The following is a 22,454-nucleotide window of genomic DNA, read 5'->3' on the forward strand; positions in this document are numbered from 1 at the left end:
GATTACATATGAGATTAAAGGCCAGTTCTTGGGGGTGGGGGTGGAGAAGGTTGTCAGCTAAGTATAGACCAACTGTGAGAAGGCACAGGCTGCCTTGCCCCCTGCATTCCAGCTATGGTCAGTCAGAGGTGCCCTGCTCCAAGCTGTTTTTTCCCTCCCCCAGAAACAGTGCCATTCTTGTTCCCATTCCTTCACATCTCCTCTGGCTCAGGTGAAATCCATGCCTCTCTGCTTACAGATCTAAAGTTCAGGTGCTCACTGTCAGCCATTGGTCTTGCATTCACCCTCCTTCTAGTGTGACATCCAACTCCACAGCCATTTTCTGAGAAAGGTGGTTTGTGGCTAAAGCTTTTCACTGAAAAGTCACACCAGTGCTGTACCACCTCAGTGGGTCAGATGCTACTCTTCATCTTGGGAATGATGACTGTCAACCCCCAGTCTCCCAGGTAGGCAAGAGGCAGGACCTTTTTCACTTGGCCTGCAGACTCCATTACAAAATTATTCTACAGTTCAAAGAAAAATTCCACCCTCACCCCCACCCCCACCCTTGTTCAAAGGGGAAAGCACTTTAGTAGGATCTACTTCGTACATCTCAAGCAATAGTTAAGTCCCTGACATTGGGGCCAAATTCTTACTATAAGACATACATATCCTGCTTTTCCCTACTATTCCTCCAAAATCTAGTTTCCCTTCAGATCTGGGCCTTGTACCAGATGGAAGACTTTTGATCCTCAAGCTGCTGCTTAAAGTCAGTTTTCTTTAAGGACTTCAAAGACTGAAGTCTCCCAGGGCACAATATGAGGACAGATTTCTTACCAGATAAGAGTGGCCTCTAGGAGCTTTCCTTTATTAGTGTCTTCCTCAGACTATGTTTTCCTATAATCTTCCTTCAACCCATTTCCATCACAGGTGAAGTTCTTCCAGCTCATAGAGGGAATGACATCATCTTTTGAGTCTCCTCCTCTCCTTTTGCCATCTTGGGAAGCAAAATAGTATTTCTTTAACCCCGGCTTGACAGCCACTCTTTATGGGCAGCTCCCACCGGACGCCCAGACCCAGGCTAGGTGAGGTCCAAGGTTTTCTGGTAGATCTCTTGAGTCGATGTGGCAGGGATGTAGGGCTGCCAGCCTGTTGTAGGGAACAGCCTGGTAAGACATGGTTTTGGAATCTTCATGTGCTGGCACATGGCAGATATGTCCATTTTAAGATCTCTGGTGGCGGTGGAGGTGTGGATTAAGGGGACAAGGAGTCTTTTTTGTAGCTAAAGTATTCAAATACTGTTTTGAATAATACCAGCTATTTATTGCCAGCCCCTCTGGGTTTTCCTTCTCTAATTCATCTTCTAGTACTAACAGGATCTCTCGTCTTAGAAGCTTGCCTTCAGTTCTGAGTGATCCCCAGGGACTACCTGGCCTTGGCATTGGCTGCACCTTCTGATAGGACCATGTGGGTCCCACCCTCAGCTGGCCAGCCTGGTTATTTGGGTCATTGGGTACAAATGACCCAAGGAACAGGTGTCGATGACTTCAGCTTTCAGAGAGCCTTGTTCCCCCTTACCTGCAACCCTTAGATCTATTCCTTCTTATCTCTTTGCCCTGGAAGCTACTTTCCAAGAGCCCACATTTTTTGGAGCTGAACTGCACAGATTATAGCTGCTACTGTACTGAGTCAAGGAAGACAAAGGAAGGCTCTTAGGCACAGACTTCCCATTTCTCTCAAGCCAAACCAGCTTAAAAGGAAAAACAGTTTACAGAGTGAAATGGATTTCCATTTTCTTGCGCCTGCCCACCTTTTCCCTACATCCTATAGTTACTCCTGTTTCTAGCAAACTAGAAAGGAAGATGAATGCTGGGCAATACTTCCCTCCTCATTCTATATACCCTCCTCTTTGAATGCCTCAGCTCTTATGTTCAGGCCACATCTCTTCCTTCTGAGACTCACGCAGTTCGATGTCCATCATCTTGGGTATTCTGCAGATTCATCTTATGGGCTTAGATTCTAGATTCTCAGTTGAAAACAGCCAGATTCTGCAGGTCCCTACAGGCACTGTGGGGACCTGTAGGGAAACTAGGCTGGCTGGGGGCCTCAGGAGTGTGTATGACCACCTGCCTTCCTGGCTGGCTGGGGGAGAGCACACTGAACTACAGGAAAATGCTCATAACCAGTAGCATTGTCTTCCAGATAGGACTATCCTAGGAGTGAGCAAGCGTGAGACTGCAAAAATTGCTCAGAGTAGGTTTTTTTCATAGTCGTTTTAGGATTCTAAACCAATCTTGTCCAGTATTTTTTCTGTCTTGTCTTTTGAGTTCTTTTGTTAGACCAACAAGCTGAGAATTTGGCCCTGTGAGGATCCCTGTTGTAGGCTAGCTGCTCTTTGGCCAAGGCCTTCATAAATGATTCAGTCATCCTATTGTCTAGCCCCTAGCCCCCAGCCCCAGCCCCAGATTAAGACCATAGCAAGGGAAGAATTTGTGGTTAGCACCAACCAAGCCTGAATTAAAGCTGTTATTTTTCCTCTGAGGGCATTTTGCCTCAGGTCTGGGCTCTTTGCAGAACCAAAACTGAATATGAGAGAAGAGGCAACATTAAATTTTGGGCCCGAACACCGTGGGAGAAAGGTTTGTGTAGTATATGGTTTGGGCCTACCTCGCTATTTCTGGGCCATCCTGACTGCTGAGGTCACGTTAGAACATACCTGCACCCCTCTGCTAAATGCTAGCCCTGCTTCCCCTGTGTAGGTCAGATTTTCAGCCCCTGGGTTTGAAGACAGAAAATCTTGCCATACCCTGAAGGAAATCAAAGCTCGGATCCTGAGACTGGCTGGGAACCTCAGGCTCAGAGGATGGCCTTAAAGAGGCCACCTCTGTGAGAACCCTCAGGTCCTGTAGTTGGATATTGGCTCTTTTAGCCAATTTCTGTGGGAACTGCCTTTGACTGAACCACTAAAGAAGTGAAAGGGTTATGAGGTCCCAACCACCCAAGACAAACTGGATATCCCTCAAAAGCAGCTTGGGTTCCCAGCTACAGACCCTAGGAAGGTGAATTGAACTTTTTTTCTCACTGGTTTTTCTTTCTGGATCCATTTGCTTTTAGTTTTCAAAGAACTATAAACAAACTCTGGCTATTTTCTATATTCTCAGGACCCCTGGGTAGACAGACAAAGCTTGATTTCAGAGCAGACAGAGGCCAAGAAACCGTGGCATTGAGTGTGCTGAGTCCAGACAAATGATATTTATATACACATCCAAATTTGAAGAGAAAATGTATTTCTTTAGGTTTCAAACACTGTAATAGATATAAAGCAAAAATAAAAACCTGTTGCAAAGTTCTAAATTGTCTTCTTTGGGACGATCCTAGACTGGATTTTTTTAAAGTGAATGAGGAAAGGGTACTTAGACTTGTGGCCTAACAATGGAATTAAGAATTGCAACAGCCTACTCCTACTATAAAGATGTTTTTAAAAATCAGCTTTATTGAAATATAATTGACATACAGTAAATGGCACATATTTTTAAAATGTATGATTTGATAGGTTTTGACATATGTACCTGTGAAACCATCACCTCAGTCAAGATAGTGAACCATATCTGTCACCTCTAGAAGTGTATGCATGTCTCTTAGGAATCCTTCTCATTCAACCCCGAGCAACCACTGATCTGCATTCTAGACAACCGAGACGTTTTTCCCGTGAACAACTTGGTCAAGAACCAAACTGTTCAAGAATTAAGATGTTTGAGAATCAAGGTTTGACTGTACTTGCTATTGGTTTAGATCAATTCTTAAAGCAGGGATTAAGGACAAGCAGCCAAAAAATTGATTCAACCCAAAAGGAGAATTTTGGTTGCCTAATAGTGTGGTTAAGTTTTAATATGTTGCCAATATTTTAAAAAATAAAGATAGAGCTCTGGCCGGGGAGCTCATTAGAGCATGGTCAAAGTTGCAGTTTCGATCCCTGATCAGGACACATACTAGAAACAAGTGGATGCATAAAAAAGTGGAACAACAAATTGATGTTCCTCTTTTTCCTTTCCTCCCTCTCTCTAAAATCAAATATAAAATAAAATAAAGGTATCTATCTTGAAAAATACCTGGCGCTACCAGGCCTGAGTTTCTGCTTGAAAATCTGCAAGAGCTCTATTAGACCACAATTACCACCATTCCCAATGGTGTCCCTCATGGCAGATTTTAATATTGTTGCTCTTTTCTTTGATAGCAAATGAGAAAGTAACTTTTTAACTCATGTTTAGCCAATTTTATTCCTTGCCTGCTTACGCCACTCACTACCCTGATGGCCCCTGTAGGCCACTGTTGATCCTTCTTGTTACACTACTCCATCTCTCACTTGGTTCTTGCTTATTAATGTTCTTCACTGCCTAGAACACCTTCCTATGGAAATCCATCGTCCTGATTTATATATTACTCAACATATTTCCAGCATGCTTTTCTGGAAATAATCAGGCCTTGGTTTCCAGAGACCTGGATTCCAAAACTTCTGGGCTTGAGTTTCACCATTATATTATACTATGTTACCTCTCAGTGTTACCTGGTAAACCTGAACTTGTGCAGCCTAAGAAAGGGAAAGACCACTGCCCGGGAGTCCGTAACTGGGAAAAAAATACTTAAAATCTTTTTTTTTCTTTCATTTTATTGAGAAAGTTATTTTTGTTGCATTTTAACTTTTTATTAAAAAAATTTAATTGTATTTTTCCCATTACTATTTATCTCCCAAAGCCCCTTCCACCTCCACCCACCCACCCCTGCAATCACTGTTGTCAAGGAATAATACTTTACATCTTAAGAGCCCTCACATGATGCTGATTTGCACAACAAAAGTACAGTTAGAGCAAAACTACTGCAGAGGGGATGGGGAGGATTGGCTGGAAATTGAGGTTAAGCATGTATGCATTAAATCCCAGGTGTGTGGATTGTTGGTTTTTATTCTATTATTTATCTATAGGCAACTGGATAAAGAATTGTTATCTCACTTTTGGAGAAAAACTTGGCTTTTTTCACCTTTATCCCCAGTGCAACAGAGATTCTTTGTGAAGGGTGGACCAGAGAAAAGGGTCAGGAATCTGCTGAGGCTAAACGTGCAGGGTCCCCTCAGCCCCTTCCTAAGAGGCACTCGCCCTGGTAATGGAGAGGGGGAAACATACAATCTACTTTTAACAAGTTTTTACGTTGACTCCTCAGACGTGAAGGTTATTCCTTCTGGGTGGGAGGCAGGGCTGTCCAGGAGTTCTGGACTTACTGCTCTAACCACTCTAGGGATGTGACCTTGGAGAAGTTATCTTAACAGTTGCTTCACCATCCTCAGCAGTAAAGTGGGAATAACAAATAGTACTTATCTTAATGAGTAATTATGAGTGTTAAGCTAGTAGATAACGGAAAAGCACACCTTCAGCGCTCAGAGAACTGCTATTGTTATTAAAAGCTTCTCTTTGAATACGGAAATTGCGGCTCTAGGAGAGAAAAGGCCCAGTCACAGAGCAAATTAGTGAAGTTCAGACTGCAATACAGGTCTCCTGCTTCCCAGCCCAGTATTCTGCCCCTCGCCCTCAATTCTCAGATGGTCATATATGTTCACAGCAGAGGGGAAGGGTTTGTGGAAGTGTGTAAGGAAGAACAGCCAAGCGTAAGTCTTTCGGAGCTGAAGCATAGCTTCCGAACGATAGAAACGAGGTTGACATGAATCTTTGTGCAGAATGATTCGCTCCATTCAGACCTCCTGAGTATCCAGCTCCTGGAACTAAAGCCCTTTCTATTGCATTTTGGGAATTGGGACTCATCCCTGGTGCATGGCGGGACATGTAGTCCTTTCCCCTCTCCTCCTTTCCAACTGGCCCGCCTCAGGCCGCTTCGCTTCATCTTTCCCAGCAAGCCCCGCGCGGGCGCCGACTATTGATTGGCTGCGGGGAGCAGGCGGCTCTGCCGGCAGCAGTTACCCAGGGTTTCCGGTGAGAGACCAGAGCGGGCGAAGCCATCAGGACGTCGGTTGTGGGGTCCGTACCGCGAAGCCTAGAGGGACGAGGCTATCAGAGGGTCTGTAGACCTGAGCACTTTTGGCCAGGAGGGAGAATCACGCAGATTCCGCGCGAGGGCTCAGGCCGGGGGGCAGGGCTGAGGCTTGTGCGCATGCGCCGGAGGGCGGGCGGCGCGCGCGGTGGGAGGGCGCGCGGAGCGTAGGTGGCGGTGCGCGCGCGGGTTGTGCGGGCGGGGCGGGGGGGCCCACGTGGAACCCGGGAGGCGGGGGAGGGACCGGGAATCGAGCGTTCCGCCACGTCAGTCACCGGCCGTGAGCCAATCCCACGCTCAGCGGATCTTGAGGGGACCGCATTGTGCCGGGAAGAGGCTTCAGGAAAAAGGAGGCCTTACCTCCCCGGCTCCTGGAGCAGCTACCCGAAAACTTGACATAGCACACCAGGCTCCCCTGACCTGCAAGAGACCGGGAGAACCGTTGGTTCCCGCCGGAGAAGGCCGGCCCGTTTGTTTTAAGAAGCTTCGTGCGTCCGGTATCGGGATTTCTTATCCAGGCTGAGGAGAATTTCGAAGTCTGGAAAATAGCAAGAGTGCTTGTTTCTATAGGATCTGCTCCTCACCTGGCATTGCAAACCACAATGAAGAACCAAGACAAAAAGAATGGGGCTGCCAAACAATCAGGCAGTACTTCCAACCCAAAAAGCAACCCGGGGCAAGCGGAAGCAGGACCAGAGGGAGCTCAGGGGCTGCCCAGCCAGTCGGCCTCTGCGACAGAAACTGAAGGTTCCACCAGCCAGGCTCCAGGGAATACCGAGGGTGTGTGCCAGCTCTGCTTTTTCAGCGGGCCAGGGGAGGCGTTTGTGGTGCGCCAGTCTAGCCTCTGGAGTTAGAGGGCCCTTTTTACCCAGGAAGAAAAAATGTGGAATGAGGGGATGGCAGTGCTGAGTGTGAGATCCCCACCTTGTCCTGGGGATGACAGGATTAAATCGGGCGGCAGTCAAATGAGACACCTAACCTGCAAGTCCAGATTAGAAACACCTCATGCAACAGTGGGCAACTACTCTTTATACTTGAGGCATTTCTGGAACTTTTTTAATATCAAGAAATGATTTTCCTGGGGAGGAGAAGGGTATTGACTAGATATTGAGGTCCTGCTACATGCAATCCATATGTGCTAAATGCTTTACTTATTTGGTTTCTTTTATACTCACAACAAACATAGTTGAGTGGTAGCGAGGAATAGTCATGTCATTTAATAGGTAAATAAACTGAGGCTTTAAACAGTTAGGCAACATTTAACTCAAACCAGTAAGTCTGGGCCTGAAAAATCCCTACCTACCAGTGGAATAACCATCTTATTTCACACTCTGCCCCTCATCCTCTCCTGCCCTAGGAGCACAAGCCAAAACTGCTCAGTCTGGGGCCCTCCGTGATGTCTCTGAGGAGCTGAGCCGCCAGTTGGAAGATATCCTAAGTACGTACTGTGTGGACAACAATCAGGGTGGCCCAGGTGAAGATGGTGCACAGGGTGAGCCTGCTGAACTCGAAGATGCAGAGAAGTCCCGGACCTATGCCACAAGGAATGGGGAGCCTGAGCCAGAGACTCCAGTAGTCAATGGTGAGAAGGAGACCTCCAAGGGAGAGCCAGGCACAAATGAGATCCGAGCAAGTGATGAGGTGGGAGACCGAGACCACCGAAGGCCACAGGAGAAGAAGAAAGCCAAGGGTCTGGGTGAGCAGAAGGCCACCTCTTATGAGGCTGGTGAGGGGAGGGAGTTTGGATCTGACATCCCTTGGGCTAGCCTGCTCTGCTAGGATTAAGAGGAAACCCTACTTCCCAGAGCGATGTATCCCACTAGTTCAATCATAGCCAGGGCCGTGGGGCCGTAGGACAGAGATGTGATGTTTACTGCACAAGAGCAAATGAGAACCAAAATCCAGCCTGCCGTCTGAGAAAATGGAAAGCAGGAGGCCAGGCCAACTCCTGTGCCAGCCAGCACAGCACCATTTCTAGCCTGTGCAACCTTGGGCGAGGCCTTTCTCCTCCCTGGTTCTTAGTTGTCACTTCTCTACAATGAGAGAATTGGATTAGACCAGGGTTGAAAACTCAGATGAGTGAAGCTAGCCAAGAGTCATCCAAAGGGTTGACTGCCACTTGGTCCCAGCAAGTTGATAGCATGCAAACTACAGGCTTAGTCTAGACAGCAGCCGCCGCTGCCTCCTTCTTTTTTTTTTTTTTTTTTTTTGGCCAGTTATGTGCAATTTCTAGATTTTTAACAGTTGGCAACTGATATGCTAGGAGCCATGCAAAACCTATCTGTGGGTTGGATTTGGCCTATGTGCCAGTGATTTGCAGTCTCCACACTGATCTCTTTGAGCCTCCCAGAGTCTCCACTTCAGAAGCCTGGTGCTGTGCTATGTATGGTGGCCCTCCAGGGAGACAGGGAAGAATCTGACTCAGGAAGAGGCAGTGGGGTAAAGTCATTTGGGTGAGGGTAGAGGTAGGGGGCTAGTGTGTCTTAAAAGATTAAAGCCTAGTAGTATTGTACCCATGTCTTAGTCCCTGCACACCCACCAGCTGTCATCCTAATTTAAAGAAAGTTTTTTTGTTTGTTTTTAATTTTAGGATTAAATATTGGAAGGTATATTCAATTGAAGGTTCCCTGTTTGGCTGCCTCTGTTGATAAAATAGTTCTAAAGGAGACCTATTCCTTTTTGCATCCTTCCTCTTTCAGAAGGGCCTTCCTTGCATTGAGCAGTAGTAGTGAATTCACAGGTGGGACAGTTCTTAAACCTGTTGGTAGAGCAGGCAGTTTTGGGGGATTTTTCTCCCATTTCTGGTGCTCAGCAAGGAGATTCCACAGAGATTGTCATTCATTTAGTATTTGTTGAGCATGTCCTCTGTGATGGGCACTAGGGGCAGCACTGGGCTGCGGTGATAGAATGGAGGTGATCCCAGCCCTCATGGAGCACACAGACTAGCAGGGAAGGCAGCCAGTTCAACAAATATAAAATATGATGGGAAGGTCTGCCTCAAGGCAGAAGAGTATGGGCCCAAGCCTGGAAGGGACTCCCAGAGAAGTGAGTGCATGCCTTTGTTCCCTGTACTTTGCAGGAAAGGAGATTACGTTACTGATGCAGACATTGAACACGCTGAGTACCCCAGAGGAGAAGCTGGCAGCTCTGTGCAAGAAGTATGCTGAACTGGTCAGTTCTCCCCCTTCTCCTTGCACCATCTGTGCCTTGGGAAGTCAGCACACCACCCAGCATGGGGTTGAGGGTACAAGGACAGATAGGTGGCTTAATTCCTGTTCAACCTCTCTAAGCCTTTTCCTTATCTAACTTAAGGGTCAGGTCCCAGCCAGCCTCTTCCAGGCTGATGCTAAGAGGAGAAATTTCACATTCCAGTGGTAGAGACCTAGCTCCTTGCCTGAGTCCCAAATGTGCTATGTCACCTCTCCCCTGTGTTCTTCAATATGCATCTCCCCCAAATGTGGAAATGCCTGTTGCCATCATCACACTTAATGAAATTAGTCACATAACATTTTCTTAACACCCAGTCCCTAGTTCTATTTCCCCAGTTGTTTAAAAATGTCAAGTTTGATCGAACCAGGGTCCAAAGGAGGTCCATTTTTTACATTAGGTTGTTACGACATTTTTTTCCCACTTTACTCCAAGGCAGTTTTCATCCCTATGCCCTGCTCTTTTTCCCGTAACATTGACTTATGGCAGGTCAGTTGTCCTGTAGAGAACTCCACTTTTTCGCTTTGTGGTGGCATTTAACTTATTCCTTTACCTCCTTAGTTCAGCTCTAGAAGTTTGATCCAATTCAGCTTGTGGATGTTGAATTCTTTGTGGATGGATCACTGGAGAAACAAAGTGTGATCATCCCATTGTTAAGAGATGAAAGATTGTTCAGTGGGTTCAGATGGCACCAAGCTGGTCCCTCCTTTGTAAGGTTCCCCCGTCAGAATTTGAATTAACAGATTCATCCACTGAAGGTTATTGCCTAATTACTTAATTTTAATTTTTTTCATTCTATTCACATGTATTACCTGGAATTCTCCTGTAGGGAACTTTTCTCATCTATAAAATGGGGGAAATCATACTTGCCTAATGGGGTTATTATAATGATCAAATAAAGCAAAGGATGTAAAAAGATATTACCCTTTCAGAATGATCCAGCCATGGAGAGATAGATGGTGGCAGAAGAGGAGAGAGTGAGTTGCTAGAATGATGTTCTTGAGTAGATGAGAAGAGATGGGGTCTGTTACACCAGGAGAGGGGTTTGCCATGGTGAAAAGCAGGGCCAGGTCCTCGTGACAAGAGGACAAGGGTAGGTGGACTGGCAGGTATGAAGCTTGTGCCCCTGCTCCTCTGGTTACTTCTGTGCCCTCAGGGAAATGGAAATGATAATTTTATCTGGGGCAGGGGAGATTTGAAGAGAAGGATGAAATAGTTGTCTATATTAATATGAATAATATGAGAGTTATAGTAGAGCTGCTAGGCAAACCAGGGGGCGGTGGTGGTCGTGAATTTTAAAATGAGATTTTTTTTGTCTGTTTTTTTTTTTTTTAAGATTTTATTTATTTTTAGAGATAGGGGAAGGGAGGGAGGGAGAGAGGGAAACATCAATGTGTGGTTGCCTCTTGAGCGCCCCCTCCTGGAGACCTGACCCACAACCTAGGCATATGCCCTGACTGGGAATCAAACCAGCGACCCTTTGCTTTGCAGTCTGGCACTCAATCCACTGAGCCACGCCAGCCAGGGCTAAAGTGAGATTCTTTAAGCAAGGGCTGCTTCAGGACCAGTGTAGGGTAAGCAGGAAGTTGATATACTAGGATTGGGATTTTTCTGGAAAAGAGGGACAAAAACGTTGAGGGCTTAAGGAATCTAAGCTGGGTGAGAAGGTAAGTGATTCTTTAAAGGAAAGTGAAAAGCCCTGACCAGCGTGGCTCAGTGGGTTGGGCATCGTCCCACAGAGCGAAAGGTCACCAGTTCGATTTCCAGTCAGGGCACATGCCTGGGTTGTGGACCAGGTTCCCAGTCAGGGTTGGTGAGAAGCAACCCATCGATGCTTCTCTCCCTGCCTTTCTCCCTCCCCTCTCTCAAAAATAAATAAATAAAAATCTTTTTAAAAAAATAAATGAAAGTAAAAGGATGGTTGGGTCAGTAGATTAAAGGTCCAGTAGGGTAGTAGATCTTCTGGGGCCACAGATATTGCTTAGAGGAGATGAGCTAGGAAGATAGGTGGTGCTGCTGGCCTGGGGAGAGATCCTGGAGGTGAGTGCAGTTCCAGGTGATGACAGAGTGGCTGATTGAAATCTGGCTCATCTGAATCTGGGTTCGCTTTAAGTATAAGATACCCATTGGATTTAACAGACCTAAGGGAAAGGAAGACTGTAAAATATCTCAAATTTTTTTACATTGATGCCAGGTTGAAATTATAATATTCAGATAAAAAAGTTAATTTCACCTTTTATTTTTTTCTTTTTTAATGTGGCCACTAGAAAATTTTAATTACATACTTGAGTCATGTTTTGTCTACATACAGCATGAGTAGGCTCATGGGAGTTGGAGCTAAGCTAGGAGAGGATAAGGTCCGAGGGGAGGTTAAGGACTATGAGGCCAGGGAGTCAGTCAGAAAGACTGTCTATCGATAATGAATGAAAATGCCAAGATGATAAGAGGAGTCATGTTGGAGAAAGAAATGGTGCACCGGTGCTAAAAGTCTTGGAGGAGGGAGTGATGGGGTCTGTTGATGAGTACAAAGAGGGGTAGCAGGTGGTCTCATCTGAGGGCCTGAGTGTCCACAGAGTTGGGGGAATGTAATGGTCTGAGAGTTTTGCGAGCTTTGTCTCTGGGGTCAGAGCAGGGAGAGAAACTGGGATCTGCTGGCTACATACCTCTGCTTGTCTTGTCTGAGTGTCCATTTGTGTATCCTTGAGGTAAGGGGCCACTGGGTTATTGTGAGGAGCAAATGGAGCACCTGCAGTGTCCGGCCTGAACTATTATAGCTGGAGTCAGGGGAAAGGGCCAGGTCAACTCAGGAGACGCTGGATCCGCATGGGCAGAACCTCACAGGGCACTTAACCTGCCCTCCTGTCCCCAGCTGGAGGAGCACCGGAACTCCCAGAAGCAGATGAAGCTCTTGCAAAAGAAGCAGAGCCAGCTGGTGCAGGAGAAGGACCACCTGCGCGGTGAGCATAGCAAGGCCATCCTGGCCCGCAGCAAGCTCGAGAGCCTGTGCCGGGAGCTGCAGCGCCACAACCGTTCCCTCAAGGTAGACTGGCTGTGCCCCCTGAGGCAACTGATTACCTTGACTTCCACTTACCTTTGGTGGCTTTCCCTTAAAAACTAGCACAGGCTTTCAGAATAGAAATAGATTTCCCCGGTAATGCCCTGCTTTAGCAAGAACTACCTGTGACCATTTGGCATGTACTTGTATTAGGTAAGATAAAGGCTAAGGAGCAAAGAGAACCCCAAGTGCAGGCCTCCGGGAGTTCTTAGTTCCATCACAGTCCCCAGGTAAGCTGGGGTCCAGCGCCAACCTGCAGCCCTTCTCCCAAAGTTGGTCACGCAGGAATGTGGGGCCTTTATCCTGTCCTGCCTCTCCTAGATCAGGGTCACTCTGGTTAAAGCCTGGTCACTGCTCTGACGTCCAGGTCATTTTTGTACGTATATCGTTTATATACTCTTCATACAATTTGGATCAGTAAATATATCGTATTTTTCAACTTGTTTTGCTTGTTTTTAGTTTGCCTTTTAAAATATTACAATTTTAATATAAATTTGATACAAAGGATTCAAAGGTGACAAAAGCATAATAAGTTAAAGGAAATAGTCACCCACCATCCTGAACCCCAGTGCCCAGCAGAAGCCACTGGGAAGTAAACCTACTAATACGTAAGTTTAAGTACAACCTTTTAACGTTCCGGTCGACATATAAAATCTTACATACAATTTTTAAAATGTAAGTATTATACATGTGTTGTCTCATATATGCCATATCCTCACTTGACACAATGCCTTATCTTTCCCTGTCAGTTTATATAGGGCTATCTCAGTCTTTTTAACAATGTTGTTGTATGGACATATTGTATTTTATAAGTGTTTTTAATATTCCCCTATTCCATAAGGAGAGCTACAGTGAAAATTCTTGTTATATATATGCCTGGTTAATTACATAGAATTTATCTGTATGATAAACCTCAGCAGTGAAATGTCTGGGTCAAAGAGTATGCAAATTTTAAATTTTAATAGATTTTGCCAGATTGCCTTGAAAAAGAAAAAGGGCCCCCCCCCCAAAAAACCCCCCCCCCCCCTCCCTCCCAACAAAAAAAAACTCCCATTAACCGTGTCTGAGTGCCTATTCTGCACAACCTTGCCAACCCTGGGTATTACTGAATCTTAATTACTTGGTTGGGGGTGGAGGGGATCAAAGATGAAAGCACATTATAATGAGACTACTTAACAGGTCTGGAAGAACAGGCTTTAGGAGATCCAAAGTTCTTTAGAATGGCACTTACATGTCTGCCTGCATTTTCCCAGGAGAGACTCTCTCACTTGATGTCACCTGAGATACAGAAGGGTCCATTAGGAGTCCCATTGCTTGACATCTTGGAGCCTGGTCACTCCTCACTTCTGAGAGCAGGGAGGGCTATTGATAGGGATCATCCTGGGCTAGGTGGGGGAGCCTTGGAAGGCTGGCTGGGGAACAATAGATGATGGAATAAGGGCTGACTTCTCTTCTCAGGAAGAAGGCGTGCAGCGGGCCCGGGAGGAGGAGGAGAAACGCAAGGAGGTGACCTCGCACTTCCAGGTGACGCTGAATGACATTCAGCTACAGATGGAACAGCACAACGAGCGTAATTCCAAGCTGCGTCAGGAGAACATGGAGCTGGCTGAGAGGCTCAAGAAGCTGATTGAGCAGTATGAGCTGCGAGAGGAGGTGAGGTGGTGCAGACAGCCACCATAGCCAGGGAAGTAGGAGGTTCTGGGTGTGTGGCAGGCGCCAGGACAGCACTTTATTTTATTTTATTTTATTCTTTTAAGATTTTTACTTAGAGCGGGGAAGGGAGGGAGAATGAGAGGAACAAAAACATCAGTGTATGAGAGATACATTGATTGGTTGCCTCTGGCTCACAACTTAGGCACGTGCCCTGACTGGGAATTGAACTGGAGACCTTTCAGTTCGCAGGCTGGTGCCCAGTCCACTGAACCACACCAGCGACAGCACTTTCCAGGTTTCCTTCCATTCTCCCATTCTTCCTCCTCCTTCCTTGAGAGGGGACCAATGATGTACATTCTGAGGTAGATAAGGAATTGAGAATGGACTACAGCCACATGACCACAGGTTCATAGTATCTGTTCTAAATACCAGGGCCAGGCATCTTGTGGAATTAAAACTGTTCAAGTGTTAGAATGGAGATAGGTTCACATACTGTGTATTACATAGCACAGCCCCAGCCTGGCCTTGCTTGTGGCAGCACCCCCAAATCAGACACACTAATATTTATGCAATTTCAGAGTTTACGCACCTAGATCGTAATTAGCCACACAGAGGTTCAAGTCAGGTTCATCTGCCAACTTTTGACAATTTCAGTTTTCAGAATTTTTTAGAATTTGAAATCACAGGGGAGGAGCTGGACATGTGGTCAGTGACCAGCTCCAAAGGCTACATCCTCCAATTCCTTGCTGCTCTGCTGCCCCTGCCCCCAGAAAGGGCAGGCTGTCACTGCCTTGGCTGATGTTGGCCGCTTCCCAAGGCACTTGAATTGCATTCTTTGGGTCTCCACATGCCAGTCACTTGGCTGTTCTGGGCTCCTGTTTCCTTGTCATGAAAAGGGAGACTAGCAGCTACCTTACAGCTGCAGACCAGGCCAGTTCCTAGGCCCTGGGGCTGTGGTGATAGCTAGGGGGTGGCTGGGATAGGCAAGACCCTGCCCTCTTGGGCTCACAGTCCAGTGTGGCAGTCACTGTGGGCAGGGCCTAGACGGGCGTCCCCTGAATCACCTTGCCTTGCACAAGGCTACTTGTGATAAAATCGGTTTGAGAGGAGTTAGTTTGGTTCTTGTCCCTTAACACTCAGAGACCTGGAGGCTTCCTGAGCCACCATAGAGTGAAGCACCTACTTCAGGAATCTGTGGGCTCCCTTCCTCTCATGCCCCGCCCCCCGCCACCCTGCTTCACCCAAGGCAAAAAGTAAGACTTTTGGCACTGTCTGTGGAGGTAGAGGTATGGAGCCCCCGGCCCTGTGCTGCTCATTTACACCCCACCCCCAGTCAGAATCAGGCCTTGCCGTCCTGCCCCCTCTGAGCCTCTGGACTTCAGATCACAGGCAACTGAAATTCATCATGTCCCTAACGGGACACATCCCAAGCCACCTTCCCTTTCAGATTAAAAAAAGCATAACAATGCCTTACATCCCATTTTGCAGTTGCTTTTACCTCTGAGGTAGCACTTGAGTCCATCACCTTTGCTCTATCTCTGTTCTCTCGCCCTGTCCCAGTTCCCAGGGCTCCTACCGCAGTTAGGACAGCCAGTCCTTGGGACAGCAGATCTTCACCCATAGGTAGAGTAGAGCTCTGCTGTTAGGGCTAAGCTGTTGCGTTAACAGAGGTGTCATTTTGGCCCTTTTAGCCCCACTTACAAGGGAGTCAGGCTACAAAAGTGAGGGTTGTCAGCCCAATGGATTGATCTCTCTTGGGACTGGTGATTTCAGTATTTTTTACTTGGCTTCCTGGTAGCTGATTTCATCCATAAACCTCTGTTCTCACCCAGGACTGACTCAGTGGAAGAGAAATAAGGTGAGGTTGGGAAATAGACTTTCCAGGGACTTGGGGCCCACATCCTGTGGTGCATATGGGAGTCCAGCACATCAGATTGAGATGGAAGGCTAGGCAGGGTGTCTATAGCCACTGGGCTTCCCTGAGAAAGGGAGCTCCTGACAGGTGAACCCTCCCACCATGCTTTCCTGCAGCATATCGACAAAGTCTTCAAACACAAGGACCTACAGCAGCAGCTGGTGGACACCAAGCTCCAGCACGCCCAGGAGATGCTGAAGGAGGCAGAGGAAAGGCACCAGCGGGAGAAGGATTTTGTGAGGCTCAAGCCCTGGGGGTGGGGGGTCTTGGAAGAGATGGGTCATTTCTAACTTAGCTCATAGTCAAGTGTGTATGGGAGAGGTTGCTCCCTGGCGAGACCAGGGCACTGCTTCCACAGACACCAGTCAGAGAGCAGAAAGCCTCAGTGGGTTCTGATGTATATGGCAAAATACAAACACACACACACACGCACCCCCACCCACACCCACACACTCCCACACTCCCACTCCCTTGGGGCTTCTGACAGGGTCTGGTGTCCTGTCTTGAAAATAGCTCCTCAAAGAGGCAGTGGAGTCCCAGAGGATGTGTGAGCTGATGAAGCAGCAGGAGACCCACCTGAAGCAGCAGGTGAGACAGTGTGTATCCTGACCCTTTGTTTCCAGTACCCCCTCACCGGGCCCCATCCTGGGGGAGCAAAATGGGACCCTCATTCTAGGACTGCTTTGACTGCTCTGTGACCTTGCTGAGTCTTTGTTCCCCCTGGACCCACCCAACACCTGTGTGGTGGTGATCAGGTGGCTATGTGAGCTTGAAGGACTTCATTCCTAGTGGAAAGTGTTGTGCTACTTTTGAAGAGGTGGAGACAGATGATGATATTTAATTCTATACATTATACTTAATTCCAGAAAAAACATTTGAAAACAAACATAGGTTGGCATATCTTTCCACACCATGCCCCTCTCTTTTCTTGGAAAGTGAATAAAAACTTTCTAAAAAGGAAAGAAAGAAAACAAAGGCAAAATATGTCACCCCAAATCCTCCTTTCTAGGCTTACATAAAAAAAAAAAATGGTATCTAAGAATTGTTGGGTCAGAGGGCTAAGGATGGGCCTGAGTCTGTTGATGAGAAGTGCCCACGAGGGAAGTGTGGTCTTACCTGTGGGCTTCTTTCTTACCCAGCTTGCCCTGTACACGGAGAAGTTTGAGGAGTTCCAGAACACTCTTTCCAAAAGCAGTGAGGTGTTCACGACATTCAAACAGGAGATGGAAAAGGTAACACTGGTCCAGTCTGGGTGTGGCTGCAGGGGCACAGGCAGCTTCATTCAGAATGGGTGCCTCACTGGGAGCTATTTACAGTGACAGTGTGATTGAGACCAAGGGTGGGGCTGTAAGGAGGGATCACAGCCTTTCCTCCCTGTCAAGGAAGTGCCAGTGTTAGGTGCACCTTCCAGGCTTTCCCAGAGAAGGGGCTGTCCTGTCATTTCCTGTTATTGGCGGTTGGTGTTTAACTTGAGAGCTCTTAAGGAGGCACAAAAGGCACTGATTGTGTCCTGCGATAGCCTGACCATTTCCTGCCTGTCACATAACCCAGATGACTAAGAAGATCAAGAAGCTGGAGAAAGAAACCACCATGTACCGGTCCCGATGGGAGAGCAGCAACAAGGCCCTACTGGAGATGGCGGAAGAGGTGGGCTGAGTGCACTCTGCAGGCGGGGGTGGGGTGTGCAGTTACCAAGCATTGGGCTATTTTCTGTAGCTCTAGCAGTGAGTGATGCACCTAGCATGAGGTGGAGCTGGGTGCATTTGGCCAGGTCCAAGGCACAGCCAGCTCTCTCCCCAGGGGAAGTGGGGAGCCCAGTCATAGGCCTATGGTGGAAGCAAAGAAAAAATGGAAGGAAGGAAAAAAAGAGCAGGAAAAACAAGGGGTGCCAGTGATGCATGTAGTTTGTATGCAGTGGCCCTGATTGTTTGGTTTTGTGGCTGAAGATGGAGAGGGAAATAACTCAGTGCTAAAGCAGCTACTGCAGCCAGGCCTGCTGAACATCTTCGGTAAGCCCTTTCATTGAACCTTCCCTCAAGATCTCTGAGGTTGGTGTTAGTAGACAAGTTGAACAGATAAGGAGATAGGCTCAAAAGCCAAATGCTTTGGCAAGATCATCTGGTGGATAAATGGAGGAATATGTAGTCTATAAGCCATGCCATTTCCACACCATGCCCCTCTCTTTTCTTGGAAAGTGAATGTGGTTATGCTAAACCACATTGTCCTCAACTGGCAGCCAGATCTTAGCATAAACCAGGGCTGTTTACTTGAAAGGAGCCAGCTTTGAACTCCTGCCTGCTCCCAACGTTGTTAAAGTGTGAACATTTTCTACCAAGTGGCAGTGTCAGGTGGAGGGTTGATGGCAGGACACTGAAGGGCCCCCTTTTTCTCCCTAGAAAACACTCCGGGACAAAGAGCTGGAGGGCCTGCAGGTGAAAATCCAGCGGCTGGAGAAGCTGTGCCGGGCACTGCAGACAGAGCGCAATGACCTGAACAAGAGGGTACAGGACCTGAGTGCTGGCGGCCAGGGCCCCCTCACTGACAGCAGCCCTGAACAAAGGCCAGAGGCTGCCACTGCCTCCAAGGAGCAGGGTGGTGAGGGGTCCGGGGCCCAGGCACCTAGCTCCCCAGGAGCCACAGAAGCCCCTTGCTGCCCTGGAGCACCAAGCACAGAAGCATCTGGCCAAACAGGGCCCCAGGAGCCCACCTCCGCCACCGCCTAGGGAGCCTGGCCCTGGGGGCATGCTGGGAAGGGAGTCAGCAACCCAGCCGGGCCTGTCCCGGGCAAGGCTCCCACTGCTAAGCAGTTCAGTGCTGAGGCCCAGGGTGCTCTGACCTCGCTAGCATCTGACACTTTGCAGTTTGGATTTTGTGGGTCAGTTTTACGTATGTAGGACATGTGCAAGGCCTCATACATTTATATCTCTTAAGAGTAAAATAGGCTTGCGTCGGAGGTGGGGTGTGTACAGATGAAGTCAGTGGCTCTTCTGTGAGCTGAAGAGACTTAAAGAGGAGCTGTCATCTGTAGCCGCCTTCACAGTGACCTGGCAGGACAAGTGACTTGAACATTTCCCTGCCTGATATGAGGCTCAGACCCCTCCCTCCCTGCCTTTCAGGGATCATAACAAGTGACACGCCCAGGCCTTGACCGTGTTTCTCTTGTTAGCAGGCCTTGGGCAGCTCTGGCCCTCCCAGCTCCCCTGGAAGCTCCTTTGCTGTTCTTAACCTAGAGAGGGGTCTCCAGGCAGAGCCTTGGTGGGACACTCAGAGATGGTGATCAGACCACGTCCTGCCTAGGACAGGGACCTGGAGAACGTTTCTCTGTGGGGTGATGCGCTGGTAGGGAGCCCCCTGGGCACCACCTCTGCCCTCTGTTAGTGTCAGGACCAGGCCAATGATGCTTCTCAGTAGCCTTATCATTCACAGGTGCCTCTCTAGCCTGCACAAACGATTGACAAGAGATCACCCAAAGGATTCCTTCTGAAAGTTTTTGGTTTTCGCTTCTGTTGCACGTGACAGTGTGTTGAGGATTGTGTGAGGGAGGGGTGCTCTATCAGTGGTGCCTGGGTTCCTGGCCTCTGGGGCCGCACCACCCGCCCCATCCCACATGGCACCTCTGTCATGTTGGTGCTTAGGTTTCCTGTTTGATGAAATCAAACTGTAGCAAGAGAAAGGAAAGGACTTCTGATGGTCTTACCATGAGCTTACTTATGGGTTTCAGTCCTGGAAGGCCACCGCCAATTCCCATCACTGCGGTTTCCATGCAGCAGTTGCTGAGCCCCATGGGACCAGCTGTTCCCAGTGGCTCTATGAGTCTTTTCTGCTTCCTGCCCTACCCCCAATATGCAGTCCTTGAGATTTGCTCTGGGTCCATTGTCCAAGGAATAAGCTGAGGTATGTCCTTGACAGCCCTCTTCCTGTATGGGAGCCTCAGCTCTCATCTCACAACTGATGGATAAGAATGAGACTCAACAATTGACTGAACCCGAGAAATCCACAAAATGGCTGCAGATATTTGTGTCAGTCTCCATCATATACCCCACACCCTCCACCCCTTACATGTTACTCTATATTCTGAAAGTTTGCTGATCGCAAAGTTGCCTAGGGTGTTAGCCAGTCTGAACAGAGCAGTTTTCTGGAACAGCATAGTCTTGGATCAGAAAACAGGGCTCTGCTGGGCTTGGCGTACTGCACCCCAGCTCCATTTTCCTACAGGTCCTTTTTCATCTTCCACAACCAGTCCACTCTTTCAGCCCTTAAATCTCTCATAAAATAGGTTCATGAAAAGTGTTAAGTACTCCTAAACCATGTTCTGACTTAGACCAGAGATGGCAAATGCAAGGTACACTATTTCTTCTCTGCCCCCATAGTAGGTACCACTAATCTGCTTTGGAGTATTTCCTGCTCATTCCTGGTATTTCCTCATTTCTCAAGGTTCACTCAGCAGCCAGTATAAGTGCTGAGAGCTGTTTACCATCCCTGGCTAAGATACTGCTCTCCTGTGGAGAGAGAAGTGTTTCCTAAGGTCTTCTCCCCTCTGAGATGCCTGTGTCTAGAATGGTCCCTGAATATGCCTCTTCCTGTTCCAGGAAGGTTCCCTCCCCCAGGCCCTGTGCCGGGTGGAGATACACAAGAGCTGCAGCCCCATACAGGGTTTGCTGGACTGTGGAACACAGGGAAGAGGCAGAAGCTCCTGCCCGCCCCCTTTAAAGATCAGGTAGGCCTGCAGTGGCCCACATGATTGCCTGCCTATTTCAGCTACCTCTTAAAGCCCATGGGGTTAGGGGGGAGGGGGCTGTTGGAGCCCAGGGTGGTGGGGTGGGAACTCAGCAGGCCTCTGAAACCAAGTCGAGCTTTGTGGAGTTACAGGGAGCAACGTGGCCCCAGTTGGTCAGAAATAATAGGCCCTGAGCAGGGTAGATAGAACCTTTGCTCTCAGCTCTGGGCATCCAGGCCCGGCTATAGGTGGGAATCCCATTGCTCTAACGCCATTGACCAAATCTTAATCACTACAGCTGCTCTGCTTGCTCTGCTTTCCAAAGTCAGCCCAGGTGCCTGGGTGCTATGCACAGCCGCCAGGATCCTGGGCCAGGTGCAGGGGAGGAAGCCTATCTGAAGGCCCGTGCCTTCCTCACTGGGGCAGGTCCCATGCACATGACCTCAGTTCTAGGACCAAGAGCTGTGCTGGTTTCTTAGACTGCTAGCTTTTCCTCCAGGGGACCACTGCAGGTGAGACTCACAGCCCAGAGCCCTTGGCGCTGCTGAGAGTAATTTGTGTTCAGCACCATGCCCGGCTGAGAGCCTCATGTGCGCCAGATTGTGAGAGGTGTTGCAGCACTTTTTTTTTTTTTTTTAATTTGTTTTTCCATGAGGTTTTTGGACCATGGGCTGAGCTCAGGCACTTTTCTGTAAGAGAATGTTACGTCTGTAAAGATGGTTATTTTCCCTCCTCCACCCATCATGGTGGCCTTGTTGAGGGCTAACCAAGAGGCCAGTGGAGCTGCCCTGGTATCTGGGGGAGGGCTGGGGCCTGCTGAGCTGATTCTCCAGCTGCTGCTCCAGCCCTTCCACCGTGCACAGTACAGAGGGTCACCCCAGGGACAGCCAGGCACCTGCCTGGGGGAGGGGTGCTGCCATCTGTCCCTATAACTGCTTCCCTTTGGGCCCAACCTTACCTTACCTCCCAGATTTATTTGAAGCTGTGCTGACAGCTTTGGGGGTTTTTTTTCTTTTCTTTTTTTTTTTTTCTTTTTTTTTTTTTTTCCGTTGGTGTCATTTTGGTATTCACAACAGCCAGGGATTTGATTTTGATGTATTTTAAACCACATTAAATAAAAAGTCTGTTGCCTTACTGTTTCTCTCCTGACTTGTCCTTTGGTGCTCCTGGATCCATCCAGGCATCATTGATTTGTCCAGATCTGCTGCCAAGTCTCTGGCTGTTCCCTGATACCTGCATCTTCCAAAGTGCCCTCCTTCCCTCCAGCTCAGGGTTCACTGGAGCTGCCTGAGTGGAGCCCTTGGCAAAGTTGGCATGATGCTCATATATATACAGGAGCACCAGAGGTGATTTTCACTCATTCAAAAATTGTCCCTGCCTTCTGAGGGTTCACAGGCTGGTGAGGGGAAAAGGAACTTTGAGACATAGAAAGGATAGTGGTGCTAGGGGAGTAAAGAGGAGGGAGGCCCTGTCCCTTTCAGCAACGGACTACAGGTGGGTACCTGGAAGGGCTTATAGCCCACAGGGCAGGTGGAAGTTGAACAACTCCCTTTAGTAACTGGTCCACCCAGTAATGTAGGTGCACTGGCGGGTGGTGGAGGTGAGGCAGGGCCCAAATAATTCACCAAGAGCCTAAGTGCCAGGTGAAGAAATCTGGGCTAGATCCAGAGGGCAGGGGGCCCCATTGAAGGTGTTTAGGTAGGAGACAGGAAGGTCTCCGAGGAAGGCAAAAATCAAAGACATCAGAAATCTAGGCATACACCAAGTGAAGTCCAAATTAACATGAGTGGACATCACTTTTATCTGGAGCTGTCTGCGTGGCAGCATCTTTTGGCACTGGCCCACTGGGAACCTCCAGGTTCTGTTGATTTTGTGCACTCCTTGGCAAGACC

At 48.2% G+C, this 22,454-nt stretch overlaps 1 protein-coding gene across 4 annotated transcripts; it reads left to right on the top strand.

Moving 5' to 3' along the window:
- The first annotated feature begins 5,911 nt into the window (after positions 1-5,911).
- Positions 5,912-20,614, top strand: TXLNA (taxilin alpha). 4 transcript variants are annotated; one of them, XM_054571893.1, is made up of 11 exons: positions 5,912-6,042; positions 6,586-6,795; positions 7,373-7,711; positions 9,095-9,186; positions 12,092-12,262; positions 13,736-13,930; positions 15,962-16,081; positions 16,359-16,433; positions 16,985-17,077; positions 17,397-17,492; positions 18,242-20,614. In XM_054571893.1, the coding sequence occupies exons 2-11, from the start codon at positions 6,618-6,620 to the stop codon at positions 18,566-18,568; spliced, it is 1,686 nt and encodes a 561-aa protein (XP_054427868.1). In that variant the 5' UTR covers positions 5,912-6,042; positions 6,586-6,617; the 3' UTR covers positions 18,569-20,614. The 4 variants fall into 4 exon arrangements, with proteins under 4 accessions (XP_054427868.1, XP_054427869.1, XP_054427871.1 ...); XM_054571894.1 differs by having other exon boundaries at positions 5,912-6,002; XM_054571896.1 differs by having other exon boundaries at positions 5,918-5,957.
- The last annotated feature ends 1,840 nt before the right edge of the window (positions 20,615-22,454 follow it).

This window comes from Pteronotus mesoamericanus, unplaced genomic scaffold (genome assembly GCF_021234165.1).
Source record: "Pteronotus mesoamericanus isolate MK-2021 breed Mesoamerican mustached bat unplaced genomic scaffold, CSHL_Meso_final contig_221, whole genome shotgun sequence".
Taxonomy (NCBI): Eukaryota; Metazoa; Chordata; class Mammalia; order Chiroptera; family Mormoopidae; genus Pteronotus; species Pteronotus mesoamericanus.

Excerpts from the sequence above, each read along its gene's own strand:
- TXLNA (XM_054571893.1), top strand. The coding sequence starts at position 6,618 with ATGAAGAACCAAGACAAAAAGAATGGGGCTGCCAAACAATCAGGCAGT. Across the intron at positions 9,187-12,091 it reads GCAAGAAGTATGCTGAACTG|CTGGAGGAGCACCGGAACTC; the intron begins GTCAGTTCTCCC and ends TCCTGTCCCCAG. Across the intron at positions 13,931-15,961 it reads AGTATGAGCTGCGAGAGGAG|CATATCGACAAAGTCTTCAA; the intron begins GTGAGGTGGTGC and ends GCTTTCCTGCAG.